The sequence below is a fragment of the Ambystoma mexicanum genome, chromosome 8 (genome assembly GCF_040938575.1).
Source record: "Ambystoma mexicanum isolate Mex_15411 chromosome 8, UKY_AmexF1_1, whole genome shotgun sequence".
Lineage (NCBI taxonomy): Eukaryota > Metazoa > Chordata > Amphibia > Caudata > Ambystomatidae > Ambystoma > Ambystoma mexicanum.
In genome coordinates, this window is record NC_090929.1 from 996,679,638 (window position 1) to 996,699,512 (window position 19,875).

Sequence of the window (19,875 nt, forward strand, 5' to 3'; positions counted from 1 at the left end):
CTGATAGGGATGGGAGCCAAGAGAAAGAGAGAAAGAGCAGCAGGGGAGGGGGCACTTAGGGGGAAAATTGAATTACTCCAACCAGGAGGAAAATTGAAATCCCAGATGTTTCCAGGGAAATTAAATAAGCTTCAGGAATATAAAGCAAAGTTGAAGGCCCTCTTGATCGGCCAAACGGAACTAAAGTTAGCGTTCCTAAAACAGATATATATGGAGAAGGGGAACAAGGCCAATAAAATACTGTCCTGGAGGTTAAAGGAGCAGAGAAATGTCAGAAGGGTGGCTGCTATGTTACTATAATGTATATGTTATGTATTTGGGGATATGTTATTGGCAAATTAACACAATGGTGGCGGTTTGATGTATTGAATTAAATATTACAACACTAGATTAAACTAGAAAAACTGAGCACATTAAGGATTTCTAGACAACAACATGTACAGGAAATTAGATGTATGCGGAATTGACCTGTGTGTGCTTGGTGTTTCGATTTTTAGCATGTACAAAATGACTGTGTTCAAAGAAAAAAAATTAAAGATTACTTACATTTCTAATCCATTTAAACATTGTTTATAATCCCTGGTATTATTTTAAGGCTAGAACGAAAAATGAACAAGAACAAATATGCTGATTTTGTCATGTTTTGCAGAGAGCACCAGCATGCCAAAGAGAACCATTTATGTTGTGATTTCCATTAATAAAACTTTTGATGAGAACTTAAAAAACCCAGCATCTGAAGAATACAAGACACTTGCAAAATCTTTGCTACAAGAGGTAAGGTGCTTAGTGAACTAGAAAGAAGTAGACTTTGCTTTGCAATCAATTACACAACTGTGGCTCTTTTACCATAGAGTATTGGCAATAACTTTAGGGAGACACGCTTTGAAATGTTGCATCACAGACTATTAAGCAATACAGCGATACACCTGGGAATAAGTAAGAGTGCAATAGTTCCTCTCAGGCTATATTACATTAAGAAGATTCAGCAGATAAGCATCCTCATTACATTTTTGGCTGTAATTCTGTTACCACCACTCTTTTGGCGATAATGGAATTAACGCCAACTTTATCTCCTCTCCGTATTCCGAATGTGGAGGTGAAGTGGAGGATCTATAGTTAGAGGTAGATCCTCCACTTCACCTTCAAAGTTCGCGCGATTTACTGCAGTGCTACTCTGCAAAAATCCCCAAATGACGTTAACCAGTGGTAAATCCATCAGACTGAGTTCCGGTAGCTGTAAATTCAGTAGTGCAGTACATGTTTGGTGCCAATTCTGTTACCATCTCTTTTTTTTAGAAGCAATGAAATCAATGCCAACTTTACCACACACCGGGATTCCAAGTTTGGATGTGAAGTGGAGCATTTACCTTCATCATGTATCTTGAGGCCAATCCTCCACTTCACCTCCAAAATTCGATAGATGTACCACAGTGCTGTTATGCTCTTGGAAAATCTGCAAAAAGTCCAAAAAGGGGATTAATACCCCCTTAACATCAATTGTTATCAGACAGTAAATCCATTGAACCAAGTGGCGTTAGCAGTAGATGAGTTTGTCAGTAATTTGCCTGAAAAATCACTGAATCACCACCATACTCATACTGATGCCCAGTATGTCACATGGAGTGATTCGTCAGAGACTATGAAACAGCAACATGATTGACATCCGTTGGTTGCTTTTTGAGTCACAACACATACACAGGTGCTTCTTCTTCTTCTAGGATACTGATAAAAAGGCTCATCGGTACGAAGGCACCTGTGCATTACATGAGATGTTTTCAGATCCAATGTTAATTGGGGCCAATGGGTGGGGAAATTCTCAAACTCAGAGTTTTTGCTTACATAAGGTGTAGAGTTAGGTAGCCACTTAGCCCCGCCCGGTTTCAATGACAGTGCATTTCTTGAATGTTTGCGTCTTTTCTTTATAGCTGCAAAAGATCTACAAGAAAGTGTCACCACAATATTACCGAAATACAACAATTACTGGCTTCAGGTATTGTATGACAACTTTTTTATTTTATACTAAACTGTTTCAACCATATGAAATGTGCTTGTTTGGTGATTTTGTCTGAATACTCCAGAAAAGAAAACAATGTTTACACGACTTGAAAACTGTCTATATTCTTGGACCTCTCTATAGCCTAAATGTCCATTGTGGCCTATAGCCTATATTCCCCAGTGTGATATATATACTGCCAGTACAGTTTATATTGCACCTGTGGCCAATAGACCATTTTCCAGTGCGCCTGACAGCCTTTATGCTGAGTGTGATCTTTAGACTACATTCCTATGGCAGTCTATAGCCTATGGTGCCAGTGCGGCCTATAGTCTGTAGCTCCAGTTTGGCCTCCTGCTTAAAGTGTCAGTGTGGTTAATAACTTATGTCCGAGTGAAATTGATATTCCATGTGTTGTGTGGCCTATAAACTATATTCCCAGTGTGACCCATAGCCTATAGCTACAGTTTAGTGTGGAAATGATATTCCAAGTGTGATCTATATTGCCAGTCCACTTCATATGCCACATATAGACTATAGCCTATTTTCCTAGTGTGACCTGCAGCCTATATGCCCAATGTAGCCTTTAGCCTACATTCCTAGGGCAGTGTGGTAGGTCAGCAGAAGGAAGCAGACCAATATTTGCCATTTTAACAGATGTGTATTTACAACATTAGAGAAATGCCTATCTTTCCCTATTCTAAGTTCTTCCCTACCTAACACAACTAAACTAGGGTGCATGTCATCTTGTCTAACGTCCAAAGTAAGTCTGTCCTCTGTTCAAAAGCTAATCCTCACTGACCCCACCACTTATCCTATATAACTAAAGACCAGGAGAATGAATCCCTTTTCCTGGGGTTACTTTGCCAGCAAGTATTTCTCAGTATAGAATCTTCAAGTAGCTTCTTGCTATTTCCTGTTCCAGTTTGTTCAGTTCTTTCAAGGGATTTCTCCACGTCCCTTTCTTTAGTTCTGTTTCAGCTCTCAAGTTCCTCTCTCTAGACACTCTGGCCTCTGAATATTTATTTACTCTACTCCTCTCAACTATTGTTGGAAGCTGTTCTTTTCATGTCACCTGTTCCTCAAATTGTATAGCTCCTTGATTATTACTGATTATCCTTTGTGGTATCCTTGTCTTCACACTGAGATCTGTGTAATTAACCCAGTGACCTGTTTCACTCCTTTTATAAGCTTTCACTTCACTGGTTCGAATAGGTTGAGTTCCTGAACAGTTCTCACTCTTCCTATTATTTATACAATGACTGTGACAATTATATTGCTTAACAAGGTTATGTTTAGAGGTGCACTCTTAAGTATTCAAATGTTGTTGATTCCTATAACCAATACCTATTTTAATATGTACATTCCCGGTGCTGCCACCCCCTGCCCCCACCATGGCTGGGGGCAGGGGGTTACAGCAGATGGGGGGCTCCCGGGGCTCTTGCCTCGAGGCGTTAGAGCTTAGCCCTTGGTAGAAGTATGGGGCCCCTCTAGGGTGCCCGAGGGCAGAGACAGTACCCCCAGCCAGCTGGGGCACATTAGAGCTTTTCCATCCGGAGGGTGCCAGAACCACTGCTGGGGTGCGCAGAGCCCTCGCCATGGGTGGGTGGTGAAACTTTGGGCTCGACTCTTGCAGGGTGTGGCCCTGGAATGCCCCCGCTGGCCTCAGGGAGCCCTGGTCAGGACCCAGGACTTGCCCTGACTGCCTTCCCATATGCCTGGGTGTCCAGCTACTGTGCTTGGTGGTACTCACATTCTTGTCTGGAACCTCTGGGGCCGTTCTGTTGAGGCTCCGTCCTATGGGATGCCAACACGGGGGGCCCCAGACTGCCTTGTGGAGCCCTGGAGCTCTCCCCTGGGACTCCCACTGGACCACAGGTCCCACATGGGCCTCACCTAGTGGCCTCGCCCTGGGCTCAGGCCTGTTGCGTACCATCTATATTTGGACCCCTTGGCCACCTCTGGGTGTTTGGCTCATCACCTTTCTAGGGCACCGGTCTGGGTCACAGAGGAGGCTTCTGCTTTCTGTACCACACAGCCACCCCGCAGGATGACACTTTCCATCTACTATTAATCTCCCATGAAGTGGGGGCTTATGGAGCCCGGCCGGAGACAAATGTAGGAGTCAGCTGGGCAAGCCACGACATGGGCCATCTGTTCCAATCGTCCTGGCCAGATGGCAATTCAGGACCGTTCCGACCAGATACCCAGGCGGCCACACGGTTGTTCTTGCCTTAAGGCCACCATCTCTGCTCCCTGGAGCTAGTGCTTAAGCTGCCATCTGCAACCAAGGTCCAGCCTCTCTTCCCTGCTTCACATGGGCTGGGTCCTGCCACTCTGCTGCTGGCTGGGCCAAGGCCATCTGGTCTGCTAGGCTGACCGGAAAGGGAGAGAAGAGTACTTCCGGGCCTGCATGCACCCCCGCGGGAGCAACCAAGGTTGGTGGGAGGTTCCTGTGAACCCTGCGGTGCAGTAGGAAGTACAGAGATCCTTTTCCGCTGCTGCTGTGCTTTTTTAACAAAAGCTTGGCTAAGAGGGTGACTTTCAATAGATCGCAGTGAGGTAGCTGCTCTGCTACATATGAAACCCTGACCGAGAATCAAGTCGTCTACAAATTATTTAGCACCAGGTTCACCATGAACATGCGCTGCACTGCGGGCAAAAGAGGTGGCCCCCTTCTGTCCACTCTTGAGTCCCTTGGCGAGTGTCTCTATGGACCGGCCCAGAGGCTGGCTATCGAAGGCCAACTGAGGCTCCAGAGTGCTGCAGTATCGTTACAATTTAGGGAGAATTCTGACTTAGAGGCGTTCAGTTATAATACTACGGATGGTGGCTTCGCCTCATTGGATCCTCAGCCAAGCACATACACCAAATGTCTGAACCTGCTGTTCCTCTCATACTGAGCAGAATTACTATTGCGACAGCACTTCATCAGTTAGGTAAAACTAACCTGTCTCATGATGGTCTAAACCCAGCTCATGTTTCCTATTGGTGGGTGAACAATCCAAGGGTTGTTGAATTCTGCTTCACAATGATAGGAAGAGCCAACATCGAAGGGTCAAAACGCAACTTCTCTATGAACGCTTGGCTGACAAAAGCCAATTTCTTTCTTTCTTTCCTTTCTTTCTTTCTTTCTTTCTTTCTTTCTTTCTTTCTTTCTTTCTTTCTTTCTTTCTTTCTTTCTTTCTTGCTTTCTTTCTTTCTTGCTTTCTTGCTTTCTTGCTTTCTTTCTTTCTAATGCACCGTAAGCCCGCAGGCATCAGGGCGCAACAGAAAGACATGGACATGAGCTGTGAAAATAACCAGCTATGTATGTAATGGGAGACTTGGCATACCAAGACAGAGAAGGACATATACCGCACTAGCGTTCTGTTTTCATTTAAACAGGAAGGTTTTCAATGTTTTTCTGAATTTGAGATGATTGGGTTCAAGTCTCAGACTCAGCGGAAGTTTGTTCCAACTGACGGCAGACCAGTTGGGAAAGGCCTTACCTAAGCTGCTTGTTTTTTTATGTGGGTTCACTACAATGAGTACTTGAGCATCGGACCTTAACGAACGGGTTGGTGTGTAGCCAACAATTTTGGACTTCAGGTAAGTTGGAGCCTTTCCATATATGCACTTATGGGTGAGTGTCAAAGACAACGTCTTCAACCCTGAGCCAGTGTAGCTCTCTTCTGGCTTCCCTTATGTGGTCTGTCCTTGCTTTTTGCTTGATTATCCGTACCGCATGGTTTTGGATACGTTGATATTTTGTCAAGCATTGTTTGCTTGCACCCAATAGTAGTGCATTACCATAATCCAAGCGGGAGAGTATGGTGGCTCTAGCTATAGTGGCACAGTTGGTTTCGTTAAGTAGGGGTCTAATCGCTTTCAGCAGCCTCAAGTAATATGAACAGTTTTTACTGACATACGAGGCTTGGCGTCTGAGTACATGGATGCTTCTAAGGTCATGCCCAAAGTTTTGACCCCGTCCACTACTTTGATGGAGGAGTCTTATCAAGAATGAATCATAGTCGGATGATAATTTCACCTTGGCTTGATTGGAGCCGAAGACCATCAACTCGGTCTTTGATCCATTCAGGCACATCCAGTTTTGATTCATCCACTGTTGGATGATGTTATAAAGATCATTTATGGTTTTATTGTTTTTTTCATAATCCCTGCTTAATTCCACCACCAGCTGAGTATCGTCAGAATAGTTGGTGAAGAAAGCGTTTATGTTCTCCAGGGCTTCACAGAGGAGGCGTAGGTATAGATTGAAAAGGAGTGGTGAGAGGCTAGCTCTTTGGGGGACACCAAAGAAGATATTAGACTCATGTGAACATTTGTCACCCCAGTGACTCTAGATATTCTATGGGAAAGAAAAGACGTTAACCAGCCAATTATTCCTGTGGTGACTTTTCTGGCCCCTCCTGCTTAAAACCCCAAAAGTCAGAAGGATTGGAAGGCCCCGCTTTCACAGTCTGAATTTATACTGAAAATCGAGATCAAGTGAGCTTTTGCCATTCTGCTCATTGGGAGGTTTCTGTCCTCCCTGAGCTCGCTTCAGGACAACTGTGTTATTGTTTGACAGGAGTATCTGCTCCAGTCAAACTCCCCACCTGCCACTGTGTCTGGAGCGGGTCGTGCCCAATGGGCACCGGGTGCATGGAGCCAGAAGCGAAAGCCCCATGGGGCTGCCCCCCTGCCTCACCGTTAAGTGAAAAAACGATGAGTATTTCACCAGCAGTCCGAGGGCCTCCCATTTATCCAACACTCTAATGTCTCTCTTCACAGTGCCAGAATAGAGTCAAGCTCTGAGTGGTCTTCTTTCCCCACTGATTCTGCCATGCCCGTTCCCTTGGCTGTGGTTTTACCAGATAGTAGCAAGGGACAGTGGGAATCTCGTTCATCCATTCATGCAAGTCACTACTTAGATGACAAGGCATTTGGCTACTTTTGTACCACCAGAGTGGCTCATTCCGGGTTAATGGCTGCCCGTCAGCTGAAGTTATTTTTGTTTTTTTAAAGCTGAAGGCATAATCATGTAAAACACCAAAGCGTACTATAGGTATACCTACCTGGTGCAGTACTTACAACAGATGAACATATATGTAATAATAAATAACTTTAGACACCTCTTAACAATATTATCTAACAATATTTATACATTTATAACATTCACAAAAGTCTTTAATATTGGAGGGCAGGCGCCCCGTTTGAATGACGGTCCAACACAACCATCCGGATGAAAGTTCGGCAGGCATCCTGGAGTGCTCTATCTGAATCATGAATGTTGGCAGTCTTCTGTCAATTCCTAGTCCATCTCTTGGTGTTCCTCCGTCATAGGGAACTCCATAGATGTCTTTGTGCCTTAATGCTCACATCTTGACTTGACGTCTTGCAGATCACCAATTAGAGTGGGTGGTTGGGCGTCTCTTGGAAGCGATTTACGATTCCCCTCTGTGTCTAGCATCTCTCTCTGCTCGATCTTATGCATCAAAACCAGTGTGTGAGGTTTGGATTTGTGAAAGGAAGCAACCCTAACTTCCCAACAAGTTTTTTTTGATCCAGGAAATACCCTGTCTGGTATTGGTTGGTTTTGATTCACCATTTCTCTTGGCACACCTAGCTACCAGACCATGGTCAGCATAGGACGAGATGTTATACCCTTTTTGGCTATCTCCAAACAGACGCCTCCTATCTAGGACTCATACAACATGGATAGTTACTAGCGGGACCATGCAAAGGTAAGAGTCACTATGACTGATAAAGGTTAAGAGAGTCATAGTTACTTCCACCGTTTTCCCAGGATTCATTGAATTTCTTCACTTTGATATTGAAAGCACTGGGGAGAAATCACATCGCGTCAACACCCACCATGGGCCTTCACAATGATTTGTTTTAATTAAACAGTTGGATTCCCCCGGTCCACACCAATTCCAAATCAGCTGCTATACATCAGCCGAGGCAGAACGCCGACCCCGGAAGAGGAACGCAGAGAGGCGACACCCGCAGCTGGGGAGATCCACAGGAAGGACCGAGCTCACGTCCAGAGTCGGCTTCACCCCAGGGGTAGACGCCTCATGCATCGGCTGCACCCACCCAGTCCTCCTTCACGCCCTTGCCTCAACGACCCACCCCTTAGAGACAATCCTTATCCCGAAGTTACTAATTTGACTTGCCGACTTCCCTTACCTACATTGTTCCACCATGCCACAGGCTGTTTGCCTTGTAGACCTACTGTGGATGTGGGTACGGCCTAGTGCAAGATTTACGGCTCTCCTCGATTTTCAGGTGCCAGCGAGAGCTCACTAGACACTGCCGGAACCGCAATGCTTTCCAAAGCTGGGGACCCTCTATCAGGCGGAACCACTCCAGGGTGCCCTGCCCTTCACAAAGAAAAGAGAACTGCGCAAGCGCACTGAACACCGCAAGGGCTCCCATCTCCACCACTTGGGGTTCAGGGATCTGAACCCGACTCCCTTTCAACCAGCTGAGGGTAATAGATGCCATAACCCATCCCTTACGAACAGCCATCTCTTAGGACCGACTGACCCATGTTCAACTGTTGTTCACATGGAACCCTTCTCAACTTCGACCTTCAAAGTTCTCATTTGAATATCTGCTACTAACACCAAGATCTGCACCTGCAGCGGCTCCTACCGGCCCTTGTGCCGAGGCTTTCAGTGTGTATCGCAGCAACCCTGCAACTTATTGTGGCTTAGCTCCCGCAGCTCTCAGTGCTAGCAACGGCCGGGTATGAGCCTGACGGGCCATTCATTGTCAGGGCTAGTTGATTCAGCCGGTGAGTTGTTACACACTCCTTAGTGGATTCCTACATCCATGGCCACCGTCCTGCTGTCTATATTTACCAACACCTTTTCTGGGGTCGATGAGCTTCGGCATCCAGCACCTTCACCCAGTGTTGGGTTGATCCTGCAGCACCATTTCTGCTTCTCAAAAGTGTCCCACTGGACACTCACATTCGATGCCCAGCTCCACGCCAGCGAGTCAGGCTTCAAACCCATTTGAAGTTAGAGAATAGGTTAAGATCGTTTCGGCCCCAAGTCCTCTAATCGTTATCTTTACTAGATAAAACTGGAGTTTCTGAATGCCAGCTATCCTGAGGGAAACATCAGAGGGAAACAGCTAGTAGATGGTTTTAGTCTCAGGTCAGATGACTGTTTTGCACATCAGAACCGCTATGGACCTCCACCAGAGTTTCCTCTGGCTTCGCCCTGTCCAGGCATAGTTTACCATCTTTCGGGTCCTTTCACACATGCTCATGCTCCACCTCTCCAACAGAGCGGGCAAGGCGGGATGATGGTGTCCCGCTGGGACCACGCAGTGGGATCTCACCTCAGTTGGCACGTGCCAGCCCTCATCTTCATTGTGCCAGAGGGTTTCTTTCAGCCTTCTGACTCATGCACGTGTTAGACACCTTGGTCCGTGTTTCAAGATGGGTCTAGGGTGCCTAACCAACATCTCTCCAGACTCCTGGCACCCTCTGTGGGCCTCCCCGCCCGGTGGCGCTGCATGGTCTGGCTGCACTGAGGGCAGTCCACCCCAGTCGACAGTCGCATTTTGAGCAGGGGGCCCCGTATGCAGTTGCCACACCGGGGACCCCAAGAGGAACCGGGACGGTTTCCAGAGGAGGGCATGGCTTTGGTCAATCTCCAAGGCCCTGCGGACAGAAAATGTGCCACGCTGGGGGCATGTGCATCTGAACGTCAGTATCGCAAGAGGATCAGCCGTGCCAGGCAACCGGCCTGCCCGCCATGTTGAGTCCTCTGGGCGGACTGCATGGACCCCACCCGTTTAGCTCTCAGTGGTTTCATGCCCTCTTGAACTCTCTCTTCAAAGTTCCTTTCAACTCTCCCTTACAGTACATGTTGGCTATCAATCTCACACCCATATTTAGCCTTAGGTGGAGTTTACCACCCACTTTGGGCTGCATTCACAAGCAACTCCAACTCCAAGAAGACCTCATCCGTGCACGCTGGGGGCTGCTACCAGCCTAACACGGTCCATGGGGTAAGCCATGATCAGAAGGACTTGGGCCCCCTGAGCGACGGCGGGGCGTTGGTCTTCTATATGCCACATTTCCCGCACCCGCCTCCGGGTTGGGATTCGCCACTGAGCTCCTCCTTCTTCAATTACCGTTACTGAGGGAACCCTGGTTATTTTCTTTTCATCTGCATAGTAATATGCTTCAATTTAGTATATCGCCACATCTAATCTAAGATCATAGTCATGGAGCTGAAGCTCAAGCGACCAGCCTCGGGACCAGGGCTGTTGGGGATTTCCCCAACCCCGTGCCTCTGGTGTGGCTGAATGTGCACTGTCCCGATCTGTGCCAAAGCCTGCCTGGGGAGAGGTTGCTCACCGGACATGGTCACGAGGCCTGCGCTGCAGGGCCATCCCATGCAGGCAGCCGTGGTACACCACAGACAGCCACAGGGTTGGGGAGGTACCTTGGGTTTTTAGGCCCTCTACCATCACCACCATTGAGACACACTGGGGACCTGGCCCCTGCTGACTCCAGTAGGGGGAAACAGGGAGTCCAGGACAGCCGGACCAAGCCTCTGCACCAGGTCCAGGGATCATGCAACGGTGCTAATCGGGGGCTGACCTTAGGGAGACGATGGGAAAGGGGGTCCCAGCGACAGCCCAAGCCGCCCCCCCGGGGAGGGTTCTTGGGTCGATTGACGTTCAAGCCACTGCCAGACAGGTGTAGTCCTGGGAGGAACTCAAGGCCGCAAGGTGCGTTTGATGTGTTGATCACCGGCCGGAAAGTATTTACTCCATACCAGCCAGAAAAGAAACTGGAAGAACCTAGAACTAGAGGCCCTAATAAACCTTCTAGACTCGACCCTCCCAAGCAGAACAGAACCCACCGGAACAACCGTAGACTAAGCAGAAAACCCTAGACCAGCTGGCACCAGCAAGAACATTCAAAGCAACACCAAAAAAACTGGCAGAAAAATGGTTCACAGAAGAACTGAAAGAACTAAAAAAACAACCACAAAATGGAAAAACAATCGAGCAAGAGAACAATACAACCGACAATACAAAATAAAATGCAAAAGACAGCTCAAACTGTAAAAATCAACAGTCCTCAAAGCAAAAAAATACTATTATGCCACAAGAATAGAATCCCCCATCTTGCAAGAATTCCATCATCCCGACACAAGCACTTTGTGACATTACCAACCACCTGAGATCAAAAATACATGCAATCCAGGAGTCCATCAACACAGCCCGGTCAAAACAACCACAACTGCCAGACCACAGACACCGGGCGAAGTGCAAACTACAGAAAAACTCGGCTGCCTAGAACCAATCACAGAACAAACCTTTTCCCACCCCCCCTCCACTGGTCAAGGACACCAACCTTGCAGGATAACCACCCCTGAGATCTTCAAAGGAATCCCCAACCACAGAACCCTGGCGACACTCTTCCGGAATCTAATGAATCACTCAAAAGAGGAATAGTACCACCCTCCTTCAAATCAACATACACCAAACCATTGATAAAAAAGGAATCTTAAAGCGCAGAAGACCCAAGCAACTACAGACAGATATCCAACCTGCTCTACCCAGCAAATATCCTGGAGAACCAAGTGTACAAGATCCTACTATAATATGTAGAAACAAACAGAATACTCGACCTAGTGACTCTTGCCTTAACGAAATGAGCATCCCAGCGAGAATTTGCCATGCATCTCACGCCCAGATAATCATAATGTTCAACCTGTTCTATTGGGCCCTCATCCAACTCCAAGGCTATCGCCCTCTTTTCCTTCTTTCTGCAGCCATTGAAAATCATGGACTATGTCTTTGCGACATTGACTGACAAGCCATTCGAGGCACAGAATTCCACAAAGGCATGTAATTATGTGTTTAGCCCAGCTGGAGGGAAGGAAAGAAGAACTCCATCATCTGCAAACATAAGCACTGGAATATTTTCTTTTGCTAAAGTTGGGGCATCTACCTGTAGTAGAGCAATCTCGGTGCCAGAACGCACCCTTAGCGGACTCCCATCCCTATCCCTATCCCTATTGGCTTGGTGATGCTACCATCCATGCCCCTTCTCAGAGGAGCAGTGTTCCCTGAGTACAGAATTTGTATGGCTTTCAAGAGCGAAAAAAGGTAAGTTAAGGTCACAAAGAGTGTCCCATAACCTTGCCCTTGGTACAATGTCAAAGGCTGTAAGCAAATCTTTGAACACCGCATATATGCAAATTCGTCTCAGGATAGCATATTTGTTGCATATCAGGCATAGGTTCTGACCAATTGTACCGATTCCGCTACTAAAGCCGGCCTGAAGGTGATTTATGATCTCATTTTCAGCTAACCCCATTTCCAAGTGTTCCAGGACTGCTCCAGCGTATATCTTCTCACCCACACCCAAAAGGTAGATGAGACGATAATTGCTAGGAGAGTTCCTAGGCACAATCTCTGTGTTGGTCCATGAAACAGGTACCATACAATGGCCCTCATTACAAGTTTGCGGTCTGGAAACTACGAGTCTGCAGGTGGATGCCGTTCCGCCTGCCAGGGTCAGACCTGGCACGGGAATGACACCCGTCCGCAGACCGTCACAGAAGGACAAGCACCGTTAAAAACGGTGCCAGTGCTTCTGTGATCCCCATTGCTTTTGAGTCCTATAGGATTCAAATGGGAATGGAGATTAACAATTTACCAGCGCCTGACTTCCCAGAACGCCAGGGTTGTAATACCCCAGTGTTTCTGGCAATTCAGGTGGCTGTAAATCATTACGGGTCTGGCGGCTACCTGCCAGTTTTACCAGTACGGTTTCCGCAGACCCATAATGAGGGCCTATGCCTGAAGTTTCTTAGAAATGGTATCCGGATTTCCAGCTCTGTTGTGTAAAAATCCACCTGTACCTTATCTGGGCCGAGGGCCGTGCCCACTTTCTGACTTCCAAACGCATGGCTAACCTCCTCCAAGGTCAAAACCAACAGAGCGAAGCTGCGCATTGGGGCACACTGTCCAGAATTAGCACTTTCATTGGCAGTACTCTCAAAGACCTTAGTTTTGGAGTATAAACTGGAGAAATGGTTCACCCAAGATGACTCTGTAATACAGTTCTGAGGGTTATTAGAGTACAGCGGGCGCCCAATGCCCATCAGAGACCAGCATTCCTGAGAGTCACCACTGCCAATAGCTAGCAGGAGGGAAGAGTTCCCTTGCCCAAGCTGCTTTCTCGTACTTCAGCATGTCACAATAGTTTTTCCAGAGGACCTTCCACACCAACAAGCTTGGCCTGATTTATTAGCACCCTCTTAGCTCGTCTGCAGTCACCGTGGAACCAGGGCATCCTACCCTGTACTTTTCGGCAGACTGCTTTGTGGGGTTTAGTAAAGAGGTCCCCAAGGATCTTAGTCAGCTTCTCATGGATGGATAGTCTTTCGAGGGCATTCTCTAGGTTGGAGGAAAAGAATCTCTCCAGCAGTGGTAAAATGCTACTGTAAGCCCTTGGAGGGACCTGGCTTCTATCCAACCAAGCCACTACTAGGGGGGTGAGGGGGTAGTCACTGTCAGGTCTCTGTATAATTGCACACACCCTGATATGTGACCAGACTTCCAGGCTGACCAGAATACAATCAATCCTACTCCTTCAGGTGCCATTATCAAATGTCATCTCTGGAGTAGAATCCCCCAGAATCCCCCAGATTTCGGCCATTGCAGGGCCTCATATTGGCTGTTGAGATTAAAATGACCACCTCTTCAGCATTCTTGTAACATCCCTTTGGTTTACTAGCATTTAGTGCACCAATACCCATATCACGTCTTCCTCTTTCATAACCTTGCTCATTCTAAGGGCTCATAGTGTTTGTTAAAGTCCCTTGTTATATTCATATGCTTGCGCTCATCTCAGCCTCTCTATGTACATTGTGATGTTCATACATTCTACTTCTGTTCTCTGTTTGTGTTCTGTGTTTGGTTCAAACTTTGTCAGTTGTTACTTAATAAATACCCTTAAAGCTCATCTCCTGTTCCAGTCTCACATAACACTGGCGACGAGGATCCTCTGCACCCCACGGCGTGGCTCTTACCTGCATACCTCTTCTCTCCTACCCGCCCATAACTGCGGTGTGAGCCGGGGTCCCAACGCAGCAACCGCTCTGCTCTGTGCTGTCGAGGCTGGCCCCTGATGGCTCCTTCTCTGCCCTGCTGAAGCTGCCCCTCCTGAGCGACCCCGCCTCAACCTCAATTAACGCTGGATACAGCCAGGCAGCAGACACTGAAGTCCAGCTTGCAGGTCAGAACCTGTGGGTACCGCGAGGAGGGCGGCATTATATTTTGGGATATACCTGTGTTGAAATTTGGGACGTTCCAGCCCACGCGCTTTTGTTTACAATTGAACCGCAGCTCGTGCGCCGTCGTTGAAGGAAGGGCCCTCACTCCCTCCGCGTCATCACGCGGCGTGTGGGCGGAGCCACCCGCACTACTCGGGCCATTTGTTGTTGTAATACCCTCCCAGGTGACTGTCGCTAAACAACCGGAATTACATTACGAAACGCCAGTCACTAGAAAGACAAAGCGAGCTCACGTCGAACATTTTGGATTGTTATGTCATGAATATGGCTGCACAAACATTCTTAAAGGAGTTCTTGTGATCCATTGTGCTCTCTGAAAGGGCGCCGCAGCATTAATGGAGTCCTTTGTGATGTCACATTAAAGGAGTTCTTGTGTTCCATTCTGCACTCTTAAAGGGCGCTGCACCATTTATGGAGTTCTTTGTGATGTCACAGTCAAGCAGATAGATTAATGTGGCTGCACAGACGTTCTAAGGAGTTCTTGTGTTCCATTGCGCACCCTGGAACTGGCACTGCAGCATAAATGTAGTTTGTCTTTTGTAGATAGAATTAAAGGTCTTGATTCATTTTTTTTGCTTTCACTGACACTTGCTGAAGTCTAGCTGAAACCACACATACAAGGGAAATAAGAGAGTGGGACAAATTAGAACCTTATTTTTCTGTGGTGTTTCAATTGCAGCTGTTTCTGGTTTCTAACATGGCTGCAGCAATTCCGCCACCAGCACCTTTCCTCAATGAGCCAGGCCGTCCCCCAGTAAGGTGGGACAGATGGATCTGAAGGTTTGAGAACTATTTGGTGGCCATTGGAGGTGACAGATACAGTTCTGCCAGGAGGAAGGCTTTACTCATTCACAATCTTGGTCCCAAGGGGCGCATTGTGTTTGATGGCCTTGTACCTAAAACCGACGAAGGGGCTGGTGATGCAGATGAATATCTCATTGCCGTAAAGAAATTTGAAGAACATTTTGAACCGAAAAAAAACACAACGTTTGAGAGACATATGTTTTTTCAACGTGCACAAGATAATGCTGAGTCTGTTGAATCCTATGGGGCGTCTTTGAGGACTTTAAGCCACACGTGTGACTTCGGAGACTTAACCGATTCACTCATCAGAGACCAACTGGTTCGGTGTACAAATATTACCGGAGTAAAGAAAAGCTGCTTTCTAAGGATGTATCGCTGGAAGAAGCCATAGAAATCACCCGCAGGGTGGAGCAGACCTCCCAATACATGAGGGCATTGAAAATTGACAAGCAAGCCACACAAGCTGCACCTAGGGTGTGTGCGGTGACATCCAAGAAAAGAATGACCCTCAGAAGAGAATGGTGGAATCAAAAGTGTTCCAGGTGTGGAACCCCCAAACACACGTCAAATTATCCCACATGTCCAGCAAGATTTGCAGACTGCTTTAGATGCAAGCGTAAGGGTCATTTTGCTAATAGGTGCAAAGAGTCCTCAATAAATGTTATAGAACAGAAGGATGCAGACAATCGAATAAAAAACCATACTGCTACCAGGACATTGGAAGGGCCACCGATTCAGGAACGGAACGCCAAAAACATATTCCACATCTATGTGGTCTCAGGAGACAAAGGGCCGATTGATCACTCTCTGACCAATGGAAGTCACATTAAAATGAAAGTGGACTCAGCCTCTCCATGGACAATAATTTCTGAAGACACCTTCAGAAATGTACTATGTAAGGATACTGGCATATTGGTTCCCGCCAAAGTCCAACCTTGTGGTAATGGGGAGTCTATCATCATGCTAATTGGTGAATTTTATGGAAGTGTGACGTATAGAGGAAGGGAGTGCTCTGCAAATATTCTAGTGGCTAAAAAGGGAGCATCTCTGTTAGGCTGGGATGAGCAAAGAAAATTGGGGGTCTGCATACAGGCGAGTGCTGAAGACCCAGTCACCATTACAGAACTCGAAGACAAATGGTCCAAGGAGTTTCCTGAAGTGTTTACCTCCAAGTTGGGAAAACTAAATAATTTTGAACATAACATTAAGTTGAAGAAGAGTGCGCAACCTGTAGTGCACAAAGTGAGACCGGTGCCCCTTAAGTTAAGGCAACAATTACGAGAAGAACTTGATGACCTGACTCAAAAAGGAGTCATTGAGCGCATAGAGGGCACTGAGTGGCTCTCCCCTGTGGTCCTTGTCTCCAAAAGCAACAGTAGCTTAAGACTTTGTGTAGATCTCAGAGATCGCAACAAGAACATTTTCATCGAGAGACATCCTCTGCCTGTGATATCGGAGACTTTAGCTACTTTAGGACAACCCAGCTGGTTCTCCGTGATTGACCTCTCCGCAGCCTGCCATCAAGTGCCTTTGTCTAACAACTGCCAACATGTCACAGCATTTATTACACCAGAAGGCACTTTCAAGTTTCTACGTATGCTGTTTGGGTTAGCATCAGCTGCTTCGGTGTTCCAGAGGATTATGGAAGAGGTCCTCAAGGGTCTCAAAAATGTCACCGTTTTTCAGGATGATATATTAATTTATGCTGACTCTGAATGTGCGCATGATGAAGTGTTGAGAAGTGTGTTGCAAAGGTTGAAAGAGTCTGGACTAACCGTACAGAGAAACAAATGTAGAATTGCTCTCAGGGACGTGGAATAATTAGGACACAAAGTATCTGGTAAAGGGGTGTCACCAAAAGCCAATTTGGTAGAGAGCATTTGTGGAGTGCCTATTCTGTCCGATAAAGACCAACTCAGATCTTTCATGGGCATGGTGGAATTTTACCACAAATTTGTGGATAAAGTTGCCACCATTTCCACGCCTCTTAGAAATCTTATGAAAAAAGGAGTAAGTTAGGTGGTCTGAAGATTGTCAAAAGGCGTTTGGGGCCATAAAGGAAGGTATAGCAAGAGCTCTTTCTCTAGGTTGTTTTATTTGTGGGCGGAAGACAATACTTATGGTGGATGCCAGTTTATCAGGTCTTGGGGCTTCACTAAGCCAGTTAGACTCAGGGAAGGAAGCTCACATTATAGCGTTTGCTTCCAGACCATTAAGAGGAGCTGAGAAAAACTACTCAGTTATTGAAAGAGAGGCTTTAGCTATGTACTGGGCTATTCTGCACTTCAAATTCTTTCTGTGGGGCCAGGAATTTCAAATTAAATCGGATCACAAACCGTTGGTACAACTGTTGAGCAGTAATGATTGGGCCAAAGGTTCCCCAAGGATTTCAAGATGGATGATAGGATTACAAGGGTATAATTTCAAGATAAATTATATTCCTGGCAGGGACAATGTGGTCGCGGACTGCTTATCAAGACTCCCCTTAGAGAAAGCTGGAGACGTTATAGGAATAGTCAGTGAAGAAGACATGTCTATATCCGATGTGTCTGCTTGTGCGGTGGGGAGAGAAGAGTGGTTTGAGGCTGATGCAATGGACACAACACTGTCAAGAGTAAAGGAATGGACACGGAGTGGCTGGCCCAATAGAGAAGCTCTAGATAGAAAGTTTGACCGTTACTTTGAAGTTAAGTTGGAGTTAAGTTTGTCGGAAGACGGGGTAAAATTGAGAAGAGGTTCTAAGATAGTTCCTCCCTTGAGTATTACACCCCGTTTGGTCACTTTGGCCCATCCAGGGCACTTGGGCATGAGTGGTAGCAAAAGACGTTTGAGACAGTGATATTGGTGACCAGGTATGGACAGTGAAGAAAGAAGTATTCGGGGATGCAAAGAATGTGAAAAGGCTGACAAAAGCAAGATTGTCAGGGAAGTTCCCCTTAGCCCTGTCCAAGTCCCTAATGAACCATGGAAGAAACTTGCAGTTGATATTATTGGTACCATTCAAGGTTTGGGGGATGGGTTCAAGTTCATGGTTGTTTAGTTGACTACCATTCTAAATGGCTTGAATGGAAAGCTTTAAGGGAGGCCACCACCTATGAGTGGATTTCTTTTTTTGAGGAAGTTTTATTTAGGGAAGGCTTTCCCACAGAGATCATCACAGACAATGGAGTGCAGTTCTGCTCTGATAGAATGAGGGAGTACTTGAGGCATCATGGCATTAAACATTCACGGACGGCCTTGTACCATCCTAGGGCAAATGGGTTAGTTGAAAGAGCAAATAGGTTTATTAAAGGTGGCATACAATTGGCACTGTGTTCGGGGTTAGAGTAGTTTGAGCTCTTAAAGGAAATGGTCTGGAGCTATCGTACGACACCCCATTCCACTACGAAATTATCACTGTTTGTGTCTCTTAAGGGCCATAAACCAGCCACTAGATTGTGCCCAGGATGGTTAGGTGTTGCCGGTTGTGTGGAAGTAGACAGGCAGGAAATAATGAGGTTAATCCATGACACCCAAGATGAATATAAAAAAAGATTTAATGTCACCTCCAAGGTTAAAGATGTTGAGTTTGTGGTGGGAGACTGTGTGTTGATAAAGAATCCAAGGTATGGGTTGAAGTGTGTGGAAAGCAAGTTTTTAGGTCCAAAAAAGGTTGCAGCCATACGTGGCAGTGTGGTTATACTTGAAGGGGGGGAATGTTGGTCTAAATCCAAATTGGTCAAGAGTACACCCGTATCTGATGATGAAGAGTTGAATGGGAATATTGTTGATGGTAAACCCAAGGGTGAACAGCAAGAAGGATTGTGTAAATTTGTTGGGGAAAGTATTGAAAACAAGGACTTGAATTAGGGTGCACTCAACAAAAGGGTAAGGAAAATACCCAATCATTTTAATGACTTTTATCTTGAGTAATGTTCTATTGAGTTTCCTTCAGCGTGTAAGGAGGGAGGTATGTTATGTTCATATGCTGGCGCTCATCTGAGCCTCTCTATGTACATTGTGATGCTCATACATTCTAGTTCTGTTCTCTGTTTGTGTTCTGTGTTTGGTTCAAACTTTGTCAGTTGTCAGCTACACCTTGTACCTGCAGGAGTGTCTGCTGCCTACTCCGGATTTTACTTAATAAATACCCTTAAAGCTCATCTCCTGTTCCAGTCTTACATAACATCCCTCACCACCAGAATCTTAATGGGGCCACAGGAGTTGGACCTCCCAGCGTTAATCCTCTCCTGTAGGAGGAGGAGAAGCCCAACCTGTTCTATCTGTACGCTTTATTTGAAGTTTCAGAACATCATTAGAGCTTTTTGAGTTAGCATTTACAGATACAAAAAGGGCTGTGTTCACCAAAGACAGAATTACCCTACTCGGGTGGCCACCCTTCCCTTGTATAGCCAAGATCAAAAAGGTGTTGTAACCCTGTAAATGAGGAGCTACTAGAGCCCACATTTCCTGGAGATTAATCACCTCAGAGGTTCGAACAAAGTCCGACCAATTACTTTCACTTAAGTATTTGTTGACCCCTGTTACGTTCCAGGACATAACATGCATCCCAGCTTCTGGCAGGGGGTTCGCACCAGCCACTCCTACCAAATCCGTGTCTGCCATATGGGCAAGTACCATCCCGCTATTCAAAGTTAGCTCCTTGACTGGGATGCAGAACCATACTTCAGTCTCTCAGGCAGACAACCCTTTTCTGTGTTGGTCCGATTGGGGCAGGAGCAGAGACTCAATGGGAGAGGGACAGGTTGA

At 46.5% G+C, this 19,875-nt stretch overlaps 1 protein-coding gene across 1 annotated transcript in view; it reads left to right on the forward strand.

The window, feature by feature from the left end:
* Positions 1 to 16,947, forward strand: part of LOC138472970 (mucin-3B-like) — a 65,780-nt gene extending 48,833 nt beyond the window's left edge. The window contains exons 3-5 of the mRNA XM_069611400.1: positions 650 to 774; positions 1,926 to 1,990; positions 15,765 to 16,947. Of these exons, the coding sequence (XP_069467501.1) occupies positions 650 to 774; positions 1,926 to 1,990; positions 15,765 to 16,947 (1,373 nt within the window). The remainder of the gene's footprint in view (positions 1 to 649; positions 775 to 1,925; positions 1,991 to 15,764) is intronic.
* The last annotated feature ends 2,928 nt before the right edge of the window (positions 16,948 to 19,875 follow it).